Raw genomic sequence first — 20,347 nt, 5'->3', positions numbered from 1 at the left:
GAAGTTTATAAAATACAAGGAAGCAATCATACGATCTCTAACTGGTATTGGTTAGGGCTTTGGTTCAATTTAAATGTGCACGAATCCAAACCAATGAAAACAACTACGATGTAACGCAGTATTTTCTTGAGAAAAAAATTATTAATTTTTTTACCAAAAAATCAATAATTTTTTACTTTATTACAGAGATAATGTATGATCGAGATCCCCAAAATGTTTCATAAATATTTAGAAAAATTTGGGTCAAAAAACAACAGAAAAATTTGTTATTCTCTATTATTACTCTTTTGTAGTATTTTGCTAATCGTTGCGAGGTAAAAAGTGAGATTGTAATTTGGCTTCCACAAATTTTACCATTGAAAGAGCTTCTAGGAACGAGAATATATCAAAAATCTTCATTAAAAAACTAAAATTTTATTTTATTGTACAAAAATCTTATCCTAAGGGTATTTCTATATCTTCAAAGTCTTTCCTTAACAATATTAACTGAAAAAAAAAGAAAAAAATTAAAAATTTTTAAAATTTATAGAATAATTAGTAATGTATTTAAGTTCATTTCAAAAAAAGAGCCGGTTTGAAATTATGACAAGATTTTTCCCTCAACCCACTAGGCTTTTAACAAAGTATTTATAATTTTTAGAAAGTTCATTGAGGAAAATTGAGAAAAATGTTTGTTACTAAATAATGTACAAACCACAAAGAAGTATCATTTTTGAAATAACAAAATAGAATATCCATTATTACCTGTGCTTTTTTTATCCTTTGGCATTTGACAACGTCCAAAGTTTCCAACAATGGCAAACTAAGAGCAGCTTCTCTGCAACTCTTTATAGTTATACTTGTCCCTCTTAATTCTAATGTCTTTAACTGGCTGAACATTCTTAAGGCAGGGATGAAATTCGTATCGTTTATTTCCTTCCAATTGTGAATACATAATCTGAAAAAAAATAAAATACACATTGATATTTTTATCATTTGCTTTTATTATATACAAATAATTAAATTTTTTTCAATTTAAATACGAAATTATACAAAGGCAACATGGAAGAATTATAATCAAAATGAACGCGAAGAAAATAAAGAGGCATACTAAACCATAAGTAAAAAAATCTGAGGAAGTATGAAGAAAATAGGAATCACCAGAAAAATATCAAAAGTTTCTAGTCGGAGAGTTAGCTACATAAAACATTTAAAACCATCTTAAGAAGTAAAACGGAATTTGTTTAAAGAATGTCTTTGTTTACTAGACTCATTCCAATTTGTTAGAATCAAAATATTTTGTTTGGTGGAGGAGAAGCACAAAAATCACAACACATTAAAAAAAATGAAAACTATCAATGCCGAATCTGGGTATCTTGTTGGCTGTGATATGTACCAGGGTAAAAATAAAAAAGGCAGTTCTGAAGACGAACAGTTTTTTGGAAATTATACAGTCTCATTTGTTCCAATGTTAGCAGAAATAGCAAAGAAGAAACGATTGCCATACTACTTCTTCTTTGATAACCTTTTTCAATTCCAACTTCAATTTGTTAGTATACCCTGGGAAGAATTGTTTTACAGGAACAGGTATTATCCGCGATAATATACGCTAAAGCGAACGAACGGGGTTTTCTTAAATAGATGGCAAGACAATAACGTAGTTACCATAGCGAGTCCCTGTTTTGGTACCCATCCCACCTTGATAATAAAACGATACTCAAAAGCTGAAAAGAAAAATCATACAAATCAACAGATCTTATGCAATCGGCGAATATAATAAAGGTATGAGAGGTACCGATTTGATGGACGAGAATATCAAACGATACAAAGTAAGTATTTATTCAAAAAGTTGCGGTGGTGCATATTCACCTGGTTAATCGACGTTTCCATTCTAAATGCTTGGTTACTTTACAGAAAGAGTGGAATTTACACGCGCAAGTTTATTTAACCAGGTATGGAACTATCCCTAAACCTACCTGAAAACCTAACACATAACATTACACTTAACAGGGTAAGCGATGATATAAGATACGATAGACTCGACCACATTCTGACAAATGTGCCAGATAAGATGAAAAAAAAAGAGAAGATGTGCAGGTGAAAGATGCTGCTCTATAATTAGGATAATTTGTAAAAAGTGCAATGTAGGACAATGTTTAGAATGCAATCCTATTTTTTCACACGAAAAGCTAAATTTTTGAAATTATGTGCTTATTTCTCCCTAACGCTGCCATTTGGCAAGACGTGTACTTTTTGTATTAGTTTAGTAACTGTAAAAAAACTAGGTAAAGTTGACAAAAAGGGAAAGTTATTTGGGCCCTCATGGGTTAAAATCTTAGTACATATAAAGAAGAAAAAATGCATGGGTTAACAATAACATCGCAAAAGTTTATTCATGACCAACAAATGTTCTCGATTTGATTCCCATTGAAAATATATGGCACGTGCTCGCAGTAATAGACTAAGCACTAAATAAATTAACTGCGGGAAGTTATTGAAAATAAGTGTAAACAACTGAAGCTATAACAGGTGTGAGCAATATTAAATTAGTTTTACAAAAAAGTAATTTAAGTTTTTGCAAAGTAAATGTTCTTATATAAATTTTAACACTAATCCATTATGTGCCATCAAAAATTAGTATTTTTGAAATACTAAACAAAACTATCTAAAAAATTGAATTGATTGAAGTATCGCTAAAGATATACAACTTTAACACGATGTATTGAGAGAACTATAATTATTTTTTCTACAATCTAATATCAAAATTGAATTGTTATACCTAGTTAAGTAAATTTATTTAATTTAGCAGAATTTCTAAATAGAAAAAATCATACTTTTCTAGATATGTACAGCCGGCAGCTAGAAGTTCCAAAGAATCTTCTGGATTACATTCGAAACCTGGACCGGAGATCATTTCGAGTTTTCTTAAATTAGTCAGTCTTGCTAACGTCCTAAGGCTCTTCGTCTTCAACATTTTCCTCTCGCTCAAATATATTTCCTTCATATTTACATTTTCTCTAGACATAAGTTCACATATCTCATTGGGATTTACATTTATATTGTTTGCTACAAAATAAGTTTATACAAAAAATGTTAACTAAGATTTTTTTATCAAGATCTTTATTATAAAACTTAAATTAACTGTTTAGACCACATCAGATTTCACAAAGATAAATGTAGAGGCATAAAACATTAACAAACTTTTTATAAAATCCAACAAAAAAGTATTAGACCAGAGTAAAAGCCTTTAAAAATAATAAAAAGTGAAAAAGAAATAGGATGAAACCTACTGGAAAAGGAGGAGACTATAATAAAAATGGAAGGAAAAATAATTTACGGGCGATCTGAGGTCGGGAAGGGGTGAGTGTTTGAGGGAAAAAATGGCTTAACTCGATTTCCGGAAAAACTACAATACCTATGGAAAAAAATAAAATAGCAAAGTTGTAGTTGATAGGAAGATCTTCAACTTTTGTATTTATACTATTTTCACATAACCTCAAAATTTATGAGAAAAATTCTAAAAACCAAGTTTTACGTTTTTAATTTTTATCTTTTATAAAAAACATTTTTTTTCAAGAAATTTGGTGAAAGCTAAACTTTTTTCATTGACGATCCCGTCTATGAACATTCTAAGTGATGTTTTCTCTGCCACGTTTTCCAGTACTATGCTGATAGGTGGGAGATTTAGAATCAAATCTAGGGCAGCTATTGGGTAAGATTTCGTGGTCCCAGTTGCACATAAGCAAGTCAGTCTTTGTACCTTTGATAGACTGTTCCTTGTGGTATTCAGACTAGTTGTAGTACCCCAAACTACTGCTTCATATGTGACACAATTGCCATATACACCCACCTTAGGATCTTTAGGTTACAACCCCAATTCCTCCCTGCAAAGTTTCCATCATCACCATCACCATCATAACAATTAACATAAATACAAAAGTTGTAAATCTTCTTAATACCTACAATACTGCCATTTGACTTTTTTCATAGGACCTGTAGTTTTGCCAAGAATCAAGTATAGGGATGAATCGTTTTTCCCCTCTAAAAATTCACCCCTTTTCCCTTTCCGAACTCAGATGAGCCGTAAATTATTTTTCCTTTTATTTTTATCATATTCTCCTCCTTAGTTTCATCCTACTATTATTTTTTTTCAATTATTTTAAGAGAGATATTGTTATTTTAAAAAAGTACTCTACAAGAAAATACACATTTCAAAATGGTAATCTTGAGAAGTCATTCATATGAACAAATAATTAATTTATTTCTGGTATTCTCGTTGTCCTGTTAATTATACACATGATATTATCCCATTTAAATTAAAATTATTTTTTTTGAAAGTTATACATAAAAACATGGCTAATGACATGCCTTTGAAAGGGCTACAAATTAAGAGAACAAATAATCTAATTTTGGGTAGAATAAAGCAGATGAATTGGAACTTCTGGAACCGTTGGTGAAATCCATACTGAGCACACTGTTCACGTTCCCATTAGTGGAAGTGCAAGCCAGTGTGTCATAAGAATTACAACAGACCAGCTAAAAGATATCAAGGTATTATAAATTTCTACATATATTGTTTGGAAGAAAAAGGTAAATTATTTAGGCCCGTATTAAGATAAGTTCATTTTAAAATCTATTCAATTTCCTAGCACTTATGTCGATTTATTTGTTAAATATTTTATGAAAAATAATTTCTGTGGACAAAAATTTTACATCGATATTCCTATGTTCCATACCATTTTTTTCTAATATTGTAATGTCTTCCCCATCCATTACATGTTATGTAACTTGCTTGATAAAAAATTGGAATCATCTGACAAATAAGGAAATATTATAATATGTTGTCCAAACAATATTTTGCAATCTATCAAATTATAATAAACATAAATGATTGTCATTAGTCTAATACTTACATAAATGAAGATGTTTCAAATCAAGATTATTTTTGATCACTTCCCTCACAACTTTTGGTGGAAAATGGCAGGAAGAAAATTGTATACTAGTTAATGTACATAATGAAAGCAAAGAACTGAAGCTACTTTTGCACTTATATAAAATTAACCCTAAAAATAAAACAAAAATTAGTAAAGAAATTTGAGTATAACAATTCATGTAAGTTTTTAATTTTTCAAAAAAAAGGGGTAAACTATAACTTCAAAGTGTCAAATAACGTAGAAATAATAATATTCTACCCCTCCTGTGAAAATTTTAGGGTAGGACATATGTGTCCCAAAGGTGTTTTTAGAAGAAACACATATGTCCCATGATATAAAATACAGTGTAAAGTTTTGTTGCATTCGAAGGACGACCCGATTTTTTTCTTTTGACAATTCCATTTTCTTTTTCTAGGCCATCATTGATTCAGCTAAGGGGACAATGAATTGCAAAAGAGGCATTTTCTTATGTTTCACTTCTTGAAATATTACATGTACACTCACAACCACCGTCATTAAAAGTTTATAAAACACCTTTTTCCACCACTTTGTAGATCTTCTGTCCAAGTCATATAAGTATATTTTTTGGTCAGACAAATCTACTCCTCCCATGAATCTATTGAAATTGGCAATAGCAGTAGGACAATTGGTCCTGATTTTTTCTCCATCTTTCTGTTTATGTTTCACTTGTGTGATATCTGGGCAGTGTCAGTTGGAAAGAATTGGAGCCTCTTTTGAATCTAGCCCACTTGCTGGTATAGTACCTTTACTATTTTGAAGAAATTCTGCATCCCCTTTTTGCAGTTTTTTATTTTGGAATATCTCTTCTACGAGATATGCAAAAAACACCAATTTACAATCAAAATAAGCAAAACTGATGATTTGATATATTACATAAATAATATGAAATATGATCTTACTTTCTACATTTATACATTCTCCTATATGCATTAATACCTCTTCATTTCTGCAATTTTCTATTTTTAGTGTTACAATGCTATCTCCACAGTTCCTCAATACCCTAAAACATAATATAAATTCATATAAATGACTAACATTTCAGTAGTTGAGTTGAAATATCTGGAAATATTAACAATATTCATACCACCACACCAATACACTAACTATGCCGTCAGAAGCGTACCAAGGCGGGTACAACAAGTTGTAGGGATGTTATTATGACAGAAAGGAAAAAACATCCCCAAAATCGTGTAGTGTTTGACAAAATTTGTGGTGGTCTGTTAAAGTGAAAATTAATCTACATATAGTGAAATGTGACTGCCTCTATTCTATATACTCCAACCATTGATGTAAGGAAGATACGACTAAAGAGAAACTGGCTAACAGACCTAAAGTGAGGTGTGTACGAGATCTTCTCACTGGAAAAATCTCACAAGGACATAAGCGAGGTTTTTTTTCTATTGCAACCTTTAAGTCAAAAAAATAACCTATAGAATTGTGAATTCTGTGAATTGTTATTAAATAAACATTGTTATATAAAATTTGTTAAACAAAAACTAAAACATAATGTTGTTTCTATTACATACTTACTTTATAATACAGTTATCAAACCAAGTAGTATCTTCCTCTTTATTTAACTGACTGCTATATTCAATTTCAAGTGTGTGAGGTTGGGTTACTTTTGAAATTTGATACTCTATAGCTTGTGGATCTGTGTTGTACTGAAAGTAGTCATTGTAATATAATTTATGCAATCTTCAAAGGTAATAAGTAATCTAAATAAGATAAAAGTCCGGAAAATTATAACAGGTGGATACAAGGAGTTAATAATTACTGAAGAAAAACTCAAGAATAGGAAAAGGTAATGCTTGGGATAGTTAAAGTTTATCAATATTAATATAAATTAATTTATAAGGTTTTAGTAGTGAAAATAATTGTATATATACATACATTCAAAACCAAAGTTCTGTATAAGGAATTATCTTTAGATAAATTGTAAAAGGTTGAGCAGAGAATAGCACAATTCTGGATTGATTGCACATCTAAGTAATAAAATATCCTTTGTAATACAGCTTTCTGAAAATAAAAACATTTTATTTAACGTTATATTGACATTATTTATAGTTTTGTCGGTACCACTCACTGGTAAACTAGCTAAATCACGTTTGGATAAATCTTTTTCAATATTATGCTTAAATTTCTTTCTCGGAGATATGCCATTACTAGTCCCCGCACTTTCTAAGTCCATTTTTTCTAATAAAACTTTCTTTCTTCTAAATTCTATTATATTTTTTCTTTTCAACACCACTTTTAGTGACTTTTTAAGTTTGTTCAAGAAGAATCTATCATTGTTGGATTTTTCTAAAACCACTTTCATGGATGTTCCAAGTTTGTGCAGATTTTTAATTTGATCTATTCGTCAGCTATTAGCATTAAGATGTGTCGTTTTTTTGTTTAACTGAATTGACATTGTTTGCTTATGAAATTTTTATACACAACCGATCACCAATCTTATTTTGATTTTTTAAAGGTTAACTGTCTGACAATTGACAAATCATGACATAATTTGTCAAGATTCGACAAAAAATTTTAATTCTTCTTTTATCTTATCGCAGTCGCCTTTTATATGTAATCACAACCACTGTTGTGTGAATACAGAAAAAATAACTTACCTTGAAAAGTGATTCTTAAAGATTTAATTTTAGGATTGTTAGAGTAGTTGTAAGCTTCATAGCTAACCATTTTGTTTGTAATTAAAATACTAATTTTTTAATACTTAAGTCACTATTCTAATCGATCCTACTAGATATTTATAAAAATACAAAACTAAAACGCAAAAAATCTTTAAAAAAAAATTAAAATATCCAAAAACAAACACGTGCTCTCTAACATCCAAAATAAAATATGTCATACTTGGATATTTAAGATGACTACTTCTGTTGCACGTGCTGTCCATCTATAAACATAGATGGCAGCTATCCATTCTTAATTTTAAACTTAATAGCTGATACACTTTGATGTTGTCTTCTCTACATCAGAATTTCCTTCGCATCCATTAATAAAATTATTTTTTTTCACTTTTTGCGTTCAAAAACAAACAGATGCATTCCATTTGAAAGATATATAAATGTAATTTGGTGATGTATGGACTTGATTCAATACAGTGAAGACTGATAAATAAATTTTCGAACAATAGTTGACATAAAAAAATTGTTTTCTGGAGGGTTCTAAATAAAAATACTATTTTAATCACACGTTTATTTCCATTCACTTATCAGTGTCATTTGTAAATGACTTACATAATTTATACTTATATTTTTCATATATTAGGGCAGTTTTAAAACTATTAGATTCTTTTTAAGCGTATTTAATTTTCAAACTTAAAAATACAGTCGCTTATCTTAATCTGACACATCCTTACAACACATAATAAGTATAGACAGAGGTACTGTTTTTAAAGGTACTTTTTTATATCTAATTTATTCTAACATCCAAATAGGAAACTAAATAATGACAGCGTTAAAAATATAAGCGATTTTTTTCAAGTACGAGAATTATTTATTATTTATTGTCTAATATATAGTCGAAAATAGAAGGGCGGTTGAAGAATGTCACAATAATTATCTCGCCACTCTCTAACATTCCACGAATCCTATTCTGACGTGGAAGTTTAGATTTCTGTTTAAGAATTGTCAACAGCTTTCTTTTACAACCAATGCGTCTTAGTACTTCGTCGTTGGTGATTCTATCTGTCCAAAATATCTTCAGGATATGTCTATAGAGCCACATCTCAAATGCACCAAGTTTTTTGATCATTTGAGCTTTCAAGGTCCAGGTTTCCACCCAGTACAGCAGTTCTGACCACACATAACATTCCATGAATCCTATTCTGACGTGAAATTTTAGATTTCTGTTTAATAATTGTCAACAGTTTTCTTTTACAACCAATGCGTCTTAGTACTTTGTCGTTGGTGATTCTATCAGTCCAGAATATCTTCAGGATATGTCTATAGAGCTACATCTCAAATGCACCAAGTTTTTTGATCATTTGAGCTTTCAAGGTCCAGGTTTCCACCCAGTACAGCAGTTCTGACCACACATAACATTCCATGAATCCTATTCTGACGTGAAAGTTTAGATTTCTGTTTAATAATTGTCAACAGTTTTCTTTTACAACCAATGCGTCTTGGTACTTCGTCGTTGGTGATTCTATCAGTCCAGAATATCTTCAGGATATGTCTATAGAGCTACATCTCAAATGCACCAAGTTTTTTGATCATTTGAGCTTTCAAGGTCCAGGTTTTCACCCAGTACAGCAGTTCTGACCACACATAACATTCCATGAATCCTATTCTGACGTGGAGCTCTCAGATATTATATTAACTGGAATGAAAAAAGTCCAAACAAACAAAAACATTGGTTACCAATCGAGAAGGTTGTATTACATAGTTTTATAGGTATTCTGATCAAAGCTGAGGTACTGAGATGTAGAATAGAATCAATCCGAGAAAAGTGGTCCAGGAACAGGGTCTTTACGTCAGTCGTTTTTTACAGCCGCCATGTCCAGAGATAGATTTGAGCAAATAATTGGCTTTTTACTATTCGACGACGAATCTACGCGAAAAGGCAGCAGAAATAACACTAGGCAACGCTCGAAGTTACTCGAACCAAATCTGTTGTCCATTTTCTTGGTAGCGTCTCAAATATATTTTTTTTTATCAAACAGTCAATTTTCCGTTAAATTCTGTGAGTAGCTCAGAGTTATCATCAATTATTTCTGCGAAATCTTCTTTGGAAGTGGAAGAAGAAAAAGAAATTACAGCACCTGTCAGTCCTCAAGCATCGCATTTGATTAACCAATTGGAGCTCAACGATTTCGTAAGAGATATATGTAGTTTTGTCAAAATACAAAGCCGAAGTGTTGAGTTGAAGACTGAATCTGAATAAGACGGGAATCACAGCTCATATGTTGTGTATTCTAAAGAGGACGATTTAGTGTACTGTAATGACATTGAGGGCTTGGTGTCATGAACATAGATCAGACGAATGGAGACTCTGCATTGATTCCATAACAGAAATATCCATCACTACCTTCAGCTTACGGAGCTCATTTAAAATAGACTTACGATATTATACAACTAGTGCCAGAGAAGATAGAACACAGCAAATACCAATGGTTAATCTGTGCAGATTTGAAATTTGTTGCTTTCGTTTTACAAACTGACTACACAAAATACTGTTGTTTTTTGGGCGAGTGTAAAAATGAACATTACGTGAGAGCAATAACGCCACAAAGAAATGTTTACGTTTCTGGGCAAAAAATTTTGAAAAATGAACCCTTAGTTAACCCCGAAAAGATAATATCACCACTTCTGAATATCATATTAGGTCTAATAAAACATTTTGTAAAAGCCAAAGATAAAGATCAAATTTTTGAAACTAAAACTAAAAGGAAGGTGTATTTGTTGGACCAGATGTCAAGAAATTAATTAAAGATTTAACATTCATCACCATCTTAACTGGAAAAGAAATAGGAGATAGGATGGCGTTTGTCTTAGTAAAAACTTTTTGGATAAAAACAGATCTCTTCAATATTTTGACATCAAAATATGCGAAAGGTATATTATAAATTGGATATAATATGTCTTTGAAAATACACATTTCACATTCCAATCTAAATGTGGGCGCTTCAAGTGACAAGCATGGAGAGCGCTTTCATTAAGATATCGCAACAATTGAAAAGCGCTAACAAGGAAGATGGTAACCAGCAATGTTTACAGACACTCTGGACTCCGAATATAGGACACATGTGAAACGGTTCAAGAAATCCTGTTTCTTGGTGCTGATAATAAAAATGGAGTTTCATGAATTTTTCAAAACAATACTCGTAAATTTATTTCTCACCTTTCTTATTTATTTTTTCTATTAGGAATTACGAATCACATTATATTATCCATAATAATTTGTTTGTTGTCTGGTGAAATTAGATATCATTTTACTCTGTTGATTGATTAATAAATTATTCTCGTACATATAATGAAAAGAAGATGGAAATTATGATTATAACGAGTTTTAAGACACGCTTTAGGTGATGCATAATATAGTTAAAAAGATATCTTATTCTTTAAAAGTGAATTTTCTACGTATTTCTGCCACAAGCTTACAATTATTACCAATTTATTTCTGCCTTGGTTTTCTTAACAACTACAAATTTTTATTTTTTTTTCTTACTTTCGACAATTTCAATACATCTACTTTACAACGATTTTTTTTCACAACAACCTCGCTGACTTATCGTCGAACGTGGACCAATTGTTTTGTTTCTCGAGAAAATGTGAGCAAAGTTTCCTCAAGTTAAACCAAGCCCTAGAAAAAAATATTTATTTTATTCAAAATTTATTGTTTCAGACAAACAAGCTGAAGCTGGTCAAATTTTGAGTAAGAAGGAATATGTTTGGAGAAAGCAAACATTAAGTGAATGTATGTGTAATATTTTATCAGATTAGTACAGATAAAACTCACCTTTTACACGGGGGTAGACCGTTTCAGGGTTCAGACCCCAGTATTATTATAAATATACGAAACTGCATTATCTTGCGTGGGTGGTATCTTCCTTGTCGACGAATTGTTGTTGTAAAAGTGCGAGGACTTTCTCATGCTGGTAGATGATGACATTAACGCTACTGTTTCATAATATCGCAATCTACCACAACATCTAAAAAAAAGAAGATGGTCCTTCAGAAACAATTTGCGTTCAAATTATATTTAGTGTAATAATTTAGCTTAATGATTATCCAATTTTCAAGAATTCTTCAAATACATATCTATGTTACAAATTTTATTAAAATCACATCGTTTACTAGCATTTCCCTACTTGATATTTTCCCATAGTTGAAATTGTGAATATTTATTTCAATCTGTAGTGTTAAATGGACTTTTTCTTTATCAATAAGTATTTGTAAAACGTTCTTGAGAGAGAAGATTCATCCGACACTGATGTGGGATTATCGCTATCGATAGACTCACCTCAGAAAGGTTCGCGGTCAACGCTGGTGTTTCCCAAGGATACAACTTGTTACCTACTATCTTCCTCCCGTACATCAACGATCTACTCGACAAAACTGCAAACCCGATCAATACCTTTGTAGACGAGACCAGATGGTACACTGGTGTCGTCTTCCGAATTAGCCACCCCAATAAACTCAGCTAACACCCAAATTCGTAAGCAGCAACAGATCACCACCATCAATACCGCTCTCGGACACATTCTGGAGTGGGGTGGAAGCAATATGAGTTTAATGCAGCAAAGATCCAGGCTGCTGTTTTTACTAAAAAGGCTGGCACTGCGGCTCAGGATTTGGTCCTGTCTGGACACAAAAACTTGGAGCTGAAGACCAAAAAGCTGTATGCTCCGCAACAGCTTTCAATCCTTTCTAAGGCCCAGATTCGTCCATATTTGGAATATTGGGCCGAGAGAGCACTGAAGATAACCAGCGCCCAAGTCGCTCTGTGACTGTTTCAACTCCGGAAACAGTAACCAAAATCAACCAAATTGTGCGTGCAGATCGCCAAAAGAGCATCCGGATGATTGCCGATAAAGAAACGGTTAGAAAAATTTAAACGAGGAATTACACATGACAAAAGTCTGTGCGAAGCTCCAAAAAATCTGACTCCTGTCCAAAAGCTCTTGCGTCAACGGGTCTGCTCAGATTTCTTTGAAAGGTTTGAAACTGACCCGATTTGAGTCGATGGAAGCGGTAAAGCAAAAAACGGCAAAGTTCCTAAACGCCGTCACCAAAGGAGATTTCCAGCACTGCTTCGATCGATGGAAAAAACGTATGGAAAGGTGTGTAACGAAGCGAGGAGAGTATATTGAAGTGAAGCATTCGAATGTAGAATAATTTTTATAATAAAACCCTTTTTCGTAACCGTTATTTAATAGCCAGATCTCGTATTCCATAATAAAGAAGTCTTGAATGGTAAATATGAATATTATCTAATATTTATAGTTATCACAAATTATGTGAGTGTTTAAAACCAAAGTCAATAAAACAAATTTACGAGTTTCCACCATTGTTGATGGAGAGAAACTGAAGAGTTTGAAATTTATTAGGAATTATATTTCTTTGCAGCCACATGGCCGCATTTTCATTTTATAAATAATGTATTATAGTTCAATATTTGAGTTTGGAAAACCTCGAAAACTACACTGGCCATTGCTTACGTAGAATGTCGAAAACGCTTTTAGCAGAAGCTGGAGCGCCATGCTGGATGGAACAGGTCAATTGTTGAAGGATATTCAGAGGATAACATAACCTCAAAAATGATGAAATATAATCAGGAACTAAGGTAACTTCCAGAATTGCCAATTTCTTGTAAATACAACTAAATAATAAATAAACGTGAATATATTTTTTAATGAATAAGTTAGTTGAAAGTTATTTTCGTCTAATACACAAACAGTGAACTGATGTCCATGAAAAAAACAAAAAGAAACCGCTTGTAAAAACCACCACATTCTCAGCCTTGCAGAGGAAAAGTTTTCGTATATCGGGGCTATTCTCTAAATAAACTCTCTCTCTTGAAAATTTGCCGTTTTAAATCTAGTGATTAACAGATTAACATATTTCTAAATATTGTCGTATAGCCTATTGAGAACAAATATTTTTGAAGAAAGAATTCAAACTTACTTTCTACTTTTAATAATAGCAACGAATCCTTTTCGATACTTCTTATTAAAGAAAGCGTATAATATAGGATTGATACAAGAATTAGATGCTCCTAACCATTGCGCCACCGGAGTTACAATAGGCAAAATCTCTTCTTCCCACGGTTCAATTTCACCTCCAAGTTTTATTCTGGCAAAGATGGCATACAGCGGTAGCCAAGAGATCACAAATAGTATAACAACTGCTACTAACATTTTTACTACTTTCACTTTAGATTTCTGTTGTATTTTTTCCATTTGAGCATCTTTGGTGTCTGTAGGAATGTCCCTTTTCCATACCTAAAAATAAAGAGAGTATATGAATTTACACAAAAAAGAGATACATTTTCGACGTAGAGGTTGCCAGACCACTGGATGGTATCGCTCACTATTACATTATTAGCTTCCCCATCATTGCTGTATGAAATTTGCTGATTTTGAGTAACCGAAAGTTATTTCGTTGCGTCGGTCTCAGGCCTCAAGCCACCGACGATGTATGATTTAATTATGAAGTTATTTTACAAACGTCATTAGTAACTTATTTCAATACTGTATTTAGCAATAGCATAGATGGTCAACGTTCTATAGCCTTCATAAATTCGTTTTGAAGTACACTGACATGTAAGTTGGAATTTATAGAGCCCTTGGTGATATTTATACTGAACATACTGTGCACGTTACCACTACACCAACATCAACACAGTTGGTGACGATTTTATCTGAATAAAACTTCACCAAATTTCACAACTTAAGTTTGGATTGATCTTTCTGAAGATATTGACTTTAAATTTTCGAATTTTCTCGATAAAACTATCAAGTGCTTTAATACAGCAATTCCTTTTCAGCCTCGTGAAACAAATAATCATAAATCATGTACTACGAAAGGGACACGTACTTCATGCAAGAAAATGAGATTATTCTTGAATATTAAATCTCAAATACTCTTAATTATTAAACAAAACTATTACAACCATCGCATCTCTAGAACAGAAAATTCCTCGAAAGAAACTCGGTTTGTTATAAATGATTTGTGGAACAAAACATCTATTGAACTCGACCCAGACGAACGTAACAATTATTTTGTGAACTTAAGTAAGAATATTAGTTCTAAAATATCTCCAAATCCTAATGCTCTCACTTTCCTCTTTCCTTCGTTTGAGCTAGAGTAAACCATACTCAGCATTCAAAACAAGATTTCTTTCGACATCAATGGGTTATCAGCTAAGTTATTTTTAAATTTTCCAGAAGTGATTATAAACGTTTTCTAATCTCTAATCAACGAATTCTTAGAGAAGGGGCTTTTCCCTAGCTGTTTAAAAGCAGCTGTAATTGTCCCCTTGCTCAAGAGTGATAAGAAGAAGGCTGATGCCTTCTCTTTTTCAACATAAAATCTTGAAAGCTAAACAATTTGGTTTCCTACCTAATAATTGCACTAATGACACTTAATGAAAAATATACCTCACTCAATAATACATTTTATGCAGCTTCGGTTTTTAGTGATTTCGCTAAGGCCTTCGATTGTGTTGATCATGAAATTTTGATCAACAAACTAGAGTATTATGGCATCTGAGGTGTTCCTTCAAAATGGTTTGTATCTAACCTGGAATGTAGAAGACAACTGGTACGAGCTAATGGTAGTTTCAAGTAATTTACCAGTTGGCAGTTGTGTACCTCAGAATTCGATTTTAGGTCCAATTCTTTTTTTGGTATTCATTAATGATGTCATAGACTTACGAATTAATGGGGAATTCACTTCATTTGCAGACGACACCAGTGTCACCTGGAGTTGTCCAGATTTAGAAGCTTTACATTCTATAATGGCAAAGATTTCATTACTGTTCCTGTTTTGACGGAACGGGCTCTATTTGAACACTGAGAAAACTTTAGTTTTATCCTCCAAATGAGTTTTATAGCCTCTAAAACTCGATAATAACTAAATTCGATCGGTGTCCTTTAATGGTTTGTACACATAGATAGCTTGACGTTTGCCTTTCTAGGGGTCTTGTGGATTGCACCTGAACAAAATTATTACAGCTGGAAAATCTCCTTGGGAAGAATTTGTACATTTATTCATTAACTAAAATATACAGTAAACTGTAAGGAATAGGCCCTTTGTTCCTATTCAAACTGTTCTTACAGTTAACAACAGTGACAAAGAGAATTTACCCCGAAAAATTGTATCTACCTGCCATGGTATGTTTTATAATATAAATTGAAGTCACCATTAACGGATATAAAAAAGAGTATTGAAAGTTAAAGGTAGGTATATTATCAATATTTGAGGTCAAGAATTTTGAGAAAATAAAAAACATAGACATCAGGAATCAAAAAATTCGTAAAAGATTTTTTTACTTTCTTGGTTGAAATCGAGACGTTTGCACAGAACCTAGCAGCTTGACGCTTGGCTGTTCACTAATCGTTTTTATGTATTCAACGATGTTATAAGAAAACAAATGAGTCTAAATATGTTCACCAAAGGGTTTGAAATCCCAGTAAAAAAGCGTGTAACTTCTTACCCCTGCAACAACTTGCTCCAGGTCTTCTTCAGAGCAATTTTGTTCAGGAAGCAAATATGTAACTAACTTTATCTTTTTTAGGTTTTAGTTATTATTTAATCAATCTAGAGTTAAGACTGTATGAAAATCTTTTGCATAGTTAAGCAGCTGGAAGTAGAACTCCTGTTGCAATATATGTATATTATATACTTTGTAAATTGTATTTTCTAAACATATTAGTCCAATAAAGACGTTTTATTATAATTATTTTCATATTTTATTTTTAGTTTCGTTATTTAGATGATCGGTGCGTTAAAACTTCTTGGATAATGACAACTTACCTTAATATAGATAAGGACGTAACACATTGTGATGAGTATCATTGGAAAAATGTAGCAAAATAGTAAATTTGCCGTTAAAAAATAAAGAGATCCGTTCATTTCTTCTGGCCAAACTTCGATGCATAGTTGGACGTTAGGAGCATCACTAAAAATTACCACCAAGTCGAAAAATATTGCCCAAGGTATTGTCGTTGTTAACGCTACAAACCATATGAAAATAATTATGATTCTTGCTCGACGTTTCGTAATTTGGCACTTCAACGGCCACCATATTGCTAAAAATCTGCAAGCAAAAATATAGAAAAATTACAATTAAGGCTTCTTTAAACAGATATAGTCAAATCTCGTTATTTCAAAACTCAACAGACATTTACATACAAAAATATTACCAATTTGAAATATCACATTATAACAAATCAACAATAACGAATTATTGAGTAATAATTCGTTATTTCGATGTTTTGACATTTTGATTTTTTGTTTCTTTCATAGAATTATGCACAATAAACAGACTTATTACTACAAGCCATGGTTGTTGAAATTCTTGATAAAATATTGTGTGTGCAACTGAAGGAAAGCTTGTATTCTCCATTCGACGCCTCCATGCTTTTTCCATTTTATAAAATCTTTTTCTGTCTCACCCAGTACGACGATGAATCCTCAAATGAAGGTAATGATGTTTTGACATTTTGATTTTTTGTTTTTTTCATAGAATTCTGCACAATAAGCAGACTTATTACTACAAGCCATGGTTGTTGAAATTCTTGATAAAATATTGTGTGTGCAAATGAAGGAAAACTTGTATTCTCGACTCCACGCCTCCATGCTTTTTCCTCTTTTTAAAACATTTTTCTGTCTCACCCAGTACGAAGATGAATCCTCAAATGAAGATGATAATGTTTTGACATTCTTATTTTTTGTTTTTTTAATGCAATTCTACACAATTTTCCATCCTTTTTTGTGCCGTCAGTCATCGTATTTAGATAAACCTTTCAAATAATTGACTGATTTTGCAATAGTATGACTAGAAAATTAATTTAAAACGCCTGTATAATACAATATACGTTGGAGTATTCCAAAATAACGATTTTCTCATTTATAAGAAATTTGTTTTGAGTCGTATACTCAGTTCGCGCAGATGATTGAAGCTCAAGTTAATTATTGTATCTCACTTTAGAGCCTAGATAAATCTGCTACATTGACTACACATTAAGTGGGTAAAAATGACACTAAAATATAAAATTTAATGTTGGTTTTTCATTTGTTGTTGACTATCAATTATGGTGCATATAAAGTTTATCTTTACATTGCACTGTGCTCATATCAAATATTTTCCATAATTCTGTTTATTTGGAATAGGACATTGTCGTAAGTTAACAAAAAGTGTCGATTGTTTTATCAGCTGGGCACATTTAAATATAGTACTGTTATAAAATTTAATTTTGCCGGTAGTATTGTCAATTTTGTTGGAAAAACTAAGTTTGTCCTAATTCAATTATGCGAGGAACAATCAATACTTCATAAATACCCACGGCACTCATACAAAATGCAGAAATGAAAAATAATATTTACTTCACGTATAAAATTCGGTAAACATTTTACAAACCGTCAGTCCACGTGGACTCATCAGCTCCACTGTTTATCAATGAAAACATCTAATCGTAAAAATAAATGCATTTCTATTGTTCGAAGCTGTCTGAAGGCGTTTGTACACAATTTCCTGCCAGATATATTCTGCGATAAGCAGTGGCGTACCTAGGTGAGATTTATTTAATTCATAAATTTCTTTAAATAAATAGAAATATGGCGATTGAAGACAATGAAATTGCACAGTGTAGTGAGAATAAAGACATGTATGAATTTAATAATAAAGATCTAGATATACAAACACAGCAAGTTATTTTAACTATATTCGAATGCTTAAAAAAGGGAAAATATTCATCGATTTGTTAAGTAGAGTGAATAAATTTTCCATTTATCGAGTAGTCACGAAAGGGGTTGCTGTGGATTTTTCACAGAACTGAAAAACATGTAAAGTAGACACTTTCTCCACCGATGAAAGGGAAAACATTATAGAACCTTCTATTTTTGTTATGATCTAAATTTTTTAATACAATAGGTCGCTACTATACTTGAGTGAGTCCCAATTTAGACCCTTGGGCTCCCCTACTAACTACAACTATAAAATAATATGAGAATATTAGATTGGTCGAATATTAACATTTACTGGAGTCTTAATGGTTTGGATTTATGATCTATTTATGACTAGATATTTAATCATGACTTTCATTAATATTTAATATCAGATTTACGTAAAGTTAATATAGAAAAGGGATCGTTGCTCAAGTTCACTGAATTCTTCGACTCAAAATTCTTAAGAAAAATGAACCGTGATAGTAGGAATTTCAACATAATTGAAATATTTAAGACTTGAAAGAGAACTTCAGAAGTTCGTCTAGATTTAATTATCGACACCGTTGTAATTTCAAGTTTGCGCGCGAGCTCAAACTGAACCGATTAACATAGCTCCTCTTTATTTCATTACAACACATTCTAAGCTTTGAGCATACTAATCTTCTAAGTGATTCGATCGCTTTGTAATTAAGATAATAAAAATGAATAATTCATTTTTTTCTGTATAATTTTGTTTTACAGTAACTGTGTAGGGGAAATTCTTATCACACGAAAGCCGTAAAATTTAGAGTTCCATTTGTAATTTCTTATCAATATTCGGTATCAGAATTAATTAATACTTTTCCATTTATTTCTTTCTTAATAAATTTTTTTCAATATGTAAGCACTATTACACCTTGTTGTTGATCACTATAGATGTCTTAGTTTTGATTCTTCATAGATTTATAATTTTACAAAAAAATACTGAAACCAATCAGCCTGTAACTTTTTAGTTAAAATATTGTGTACTTATTTTCTGTTTCATAGCTACTTCATTAAAGAAGAAATTAATTTGTTTTAGATCTCACACTCAATTTAAAGACATTGAAATATCAGTACCCAGTTCTGAACGTCCAAATTTCCTACATCGCAACTGCAATTAAATTTCAATAACTTGTGTTGATATTACTCTATATACGTGTTCAGAAACCAGTGACAGATTATTATTTAGTTTAGTATTTAGTTTATTATTTAGTAGAGCATGTTAACAAACCTCCAATAAATTTTCATCTGGAAGGAAATTACGTTTTTTAAGTTATTCGGCAGTATGCTTGTTTTGAGTATTTTGATAACAAATGTAAAGTTTAATAATGGAGGAAATGTTGGTGTGAGTAAATTGATTGATGAATAATTCATTGTAGCATAGTTTTTTAATTAATTCCAATGAATTCATTAAAACTAACAATGAAACTCAATAATTTTCATTCTCGTTTTGGCTTGAGTCGCTTTCATCTCTTTTTGATTTAACTGTCAGAGTTACATGCTATCATGTCTTCATCATCCACGTGAATAAACATGAATCATACAGTTTTTTTCCTGATACTTGAAATCGTAAATGTTGCAGGTTTTCTGCGGTTTTTCTGTAACCAGGTGAACCTGTTCCCATCCCATTATTTCAGTAGATACCACACTACCTTCCTCTAATCCCCTACAATCCTAGCTCTACAGAGCTAATTTTTTCTATATCAGGACCATTTCTGAAACCTCCATATCCCGCATCCCTCTCAGAATCAACCAACAAGTCTCCCTCTCTCTCTCCTGATGGTTGAAGATGGATTACTCCCTACCCTTGTTTTACAAAAATTATCTCCATGAGTAATATAATTCGCTCATCATAATAAGTTAATTTGGAGTGACCATGCATCTGTATACTTATCGAGTAATGCATGTGGCCTCAATTATTTGAAAAAATTTTGATGCAACTTTTTGTGGTAGGTAATACTTACAGAAGCCGAAATATTAAGCATATTGTAGAAA

At 31.8% G+C, this 20,347-nt stretch overlaps 2 protein-coding genes across 2 annotated transcripts in view; both read right to left on the bottom strand.

Moving 5' to 3' along the window:
* Window positions 1-398: 398 nt before the first annotated feature.
* On the bottom strand, window positions 399-7,425 carry LOC130896176 (uncharacterized). The gene is made up of 8 exons (XM_057804091.1): window positions 7,018-7,425; window positions 6,825-6,950; window positions 6,465-6,595; window positions 5,834-5,934; window positions 4,893-5,042; window positions 2,814-3,045; window positions 745-937; window positions 399-486 (listed from the first exon to the last, which is right to left on the bottom strand). The coding sequence occupies exons 1-8, from the start codon at window positions 7,249-7,251 to the stop codon at window positions 436-438; spliced, it is 1,218 nt and encodes a 405-aa protein (XP_057660074.1). The 5' UTR covers window positions 7,252-7,425; the 3' UTR covers window positions 399-435.
* Window positions 7,426-8,118: 693 nt separating this feature from the next.
* The window catches only part of LOC130896206 (neuropeptide SIFamide receptor-like), a 136,316-nt gene continuing 124,087 nt past the window's right edge, over window positions 8,119-20,347 (bottom strand). The window contains exons 3-6 of the mRNA XM_057804136.1: window positions 16,418-16,700; window positions 13,565-13,881; window positions 11,397-11,589; window positions 8,119-11,240 (exon numbers count right to left, since the gene is read on the bottom strand). Of these exons, the coding sequence (XP_057660119.1) occupies window positions 11,427-11,589; window positions 13,565-13,881; window positions 16,418-16,700 (763 nt within the window). The 3' untranslated portion in view covers window positions 8,119-11,240; window positions 11,397-11,426. The remainder of the gene's footprint in view (window positions 11,241-11,396; window positions 11,590-13,564; window positions 13,882-16,417; window positions 16,701-20,347) is intronic.

This window comes from Diorhabda carinulata, chromosome 7, assembly GCF_026250575.1.
Source record: "Diorhabda carinulata isolate Delta chromosome 7, icDioCari1.1, whole genome shotgun sequence".
Lineage (NCBI taxonomy): Eukaryota > Metazoa > Arthropoda > Insecta > Coleoptera > Chrysomelidae > Diorhabda > Diorhabda carinulata.
The sequence above is the reverse complement of the archived record's forward strand: the minus strand, read 5'-3'. Positions and strand labels throughout refer to the sequence as shown.

What these genes read in the sequence shown, in the direction of transcription:
- LOC130896176 (XM_057804091.1), bottom strand. Translation starts at nt 7,251, where the DNA reads ATGAAAGTGGTTTTAGAAAAATCCAACAATGATAGATTCTTCTTGAAC. An exon ending in ACAGAACTTTGGTTTTGAAT is followed by an intron (nt 6,596 to 6,824) that starts GTATGTATATAT and finishes GACTACTTTCAG; the next exon opens with TACAACACAGATCCACAAGC. An exon ending in TTTGAAACATCTTCATTTAT is followed by an intron (nt 3,046 to 4,892) that starts GTAAGTATTAGA and finishes CTTATTTTGTAG; the next exon opens with CAAACAATATAAATGTAAAT.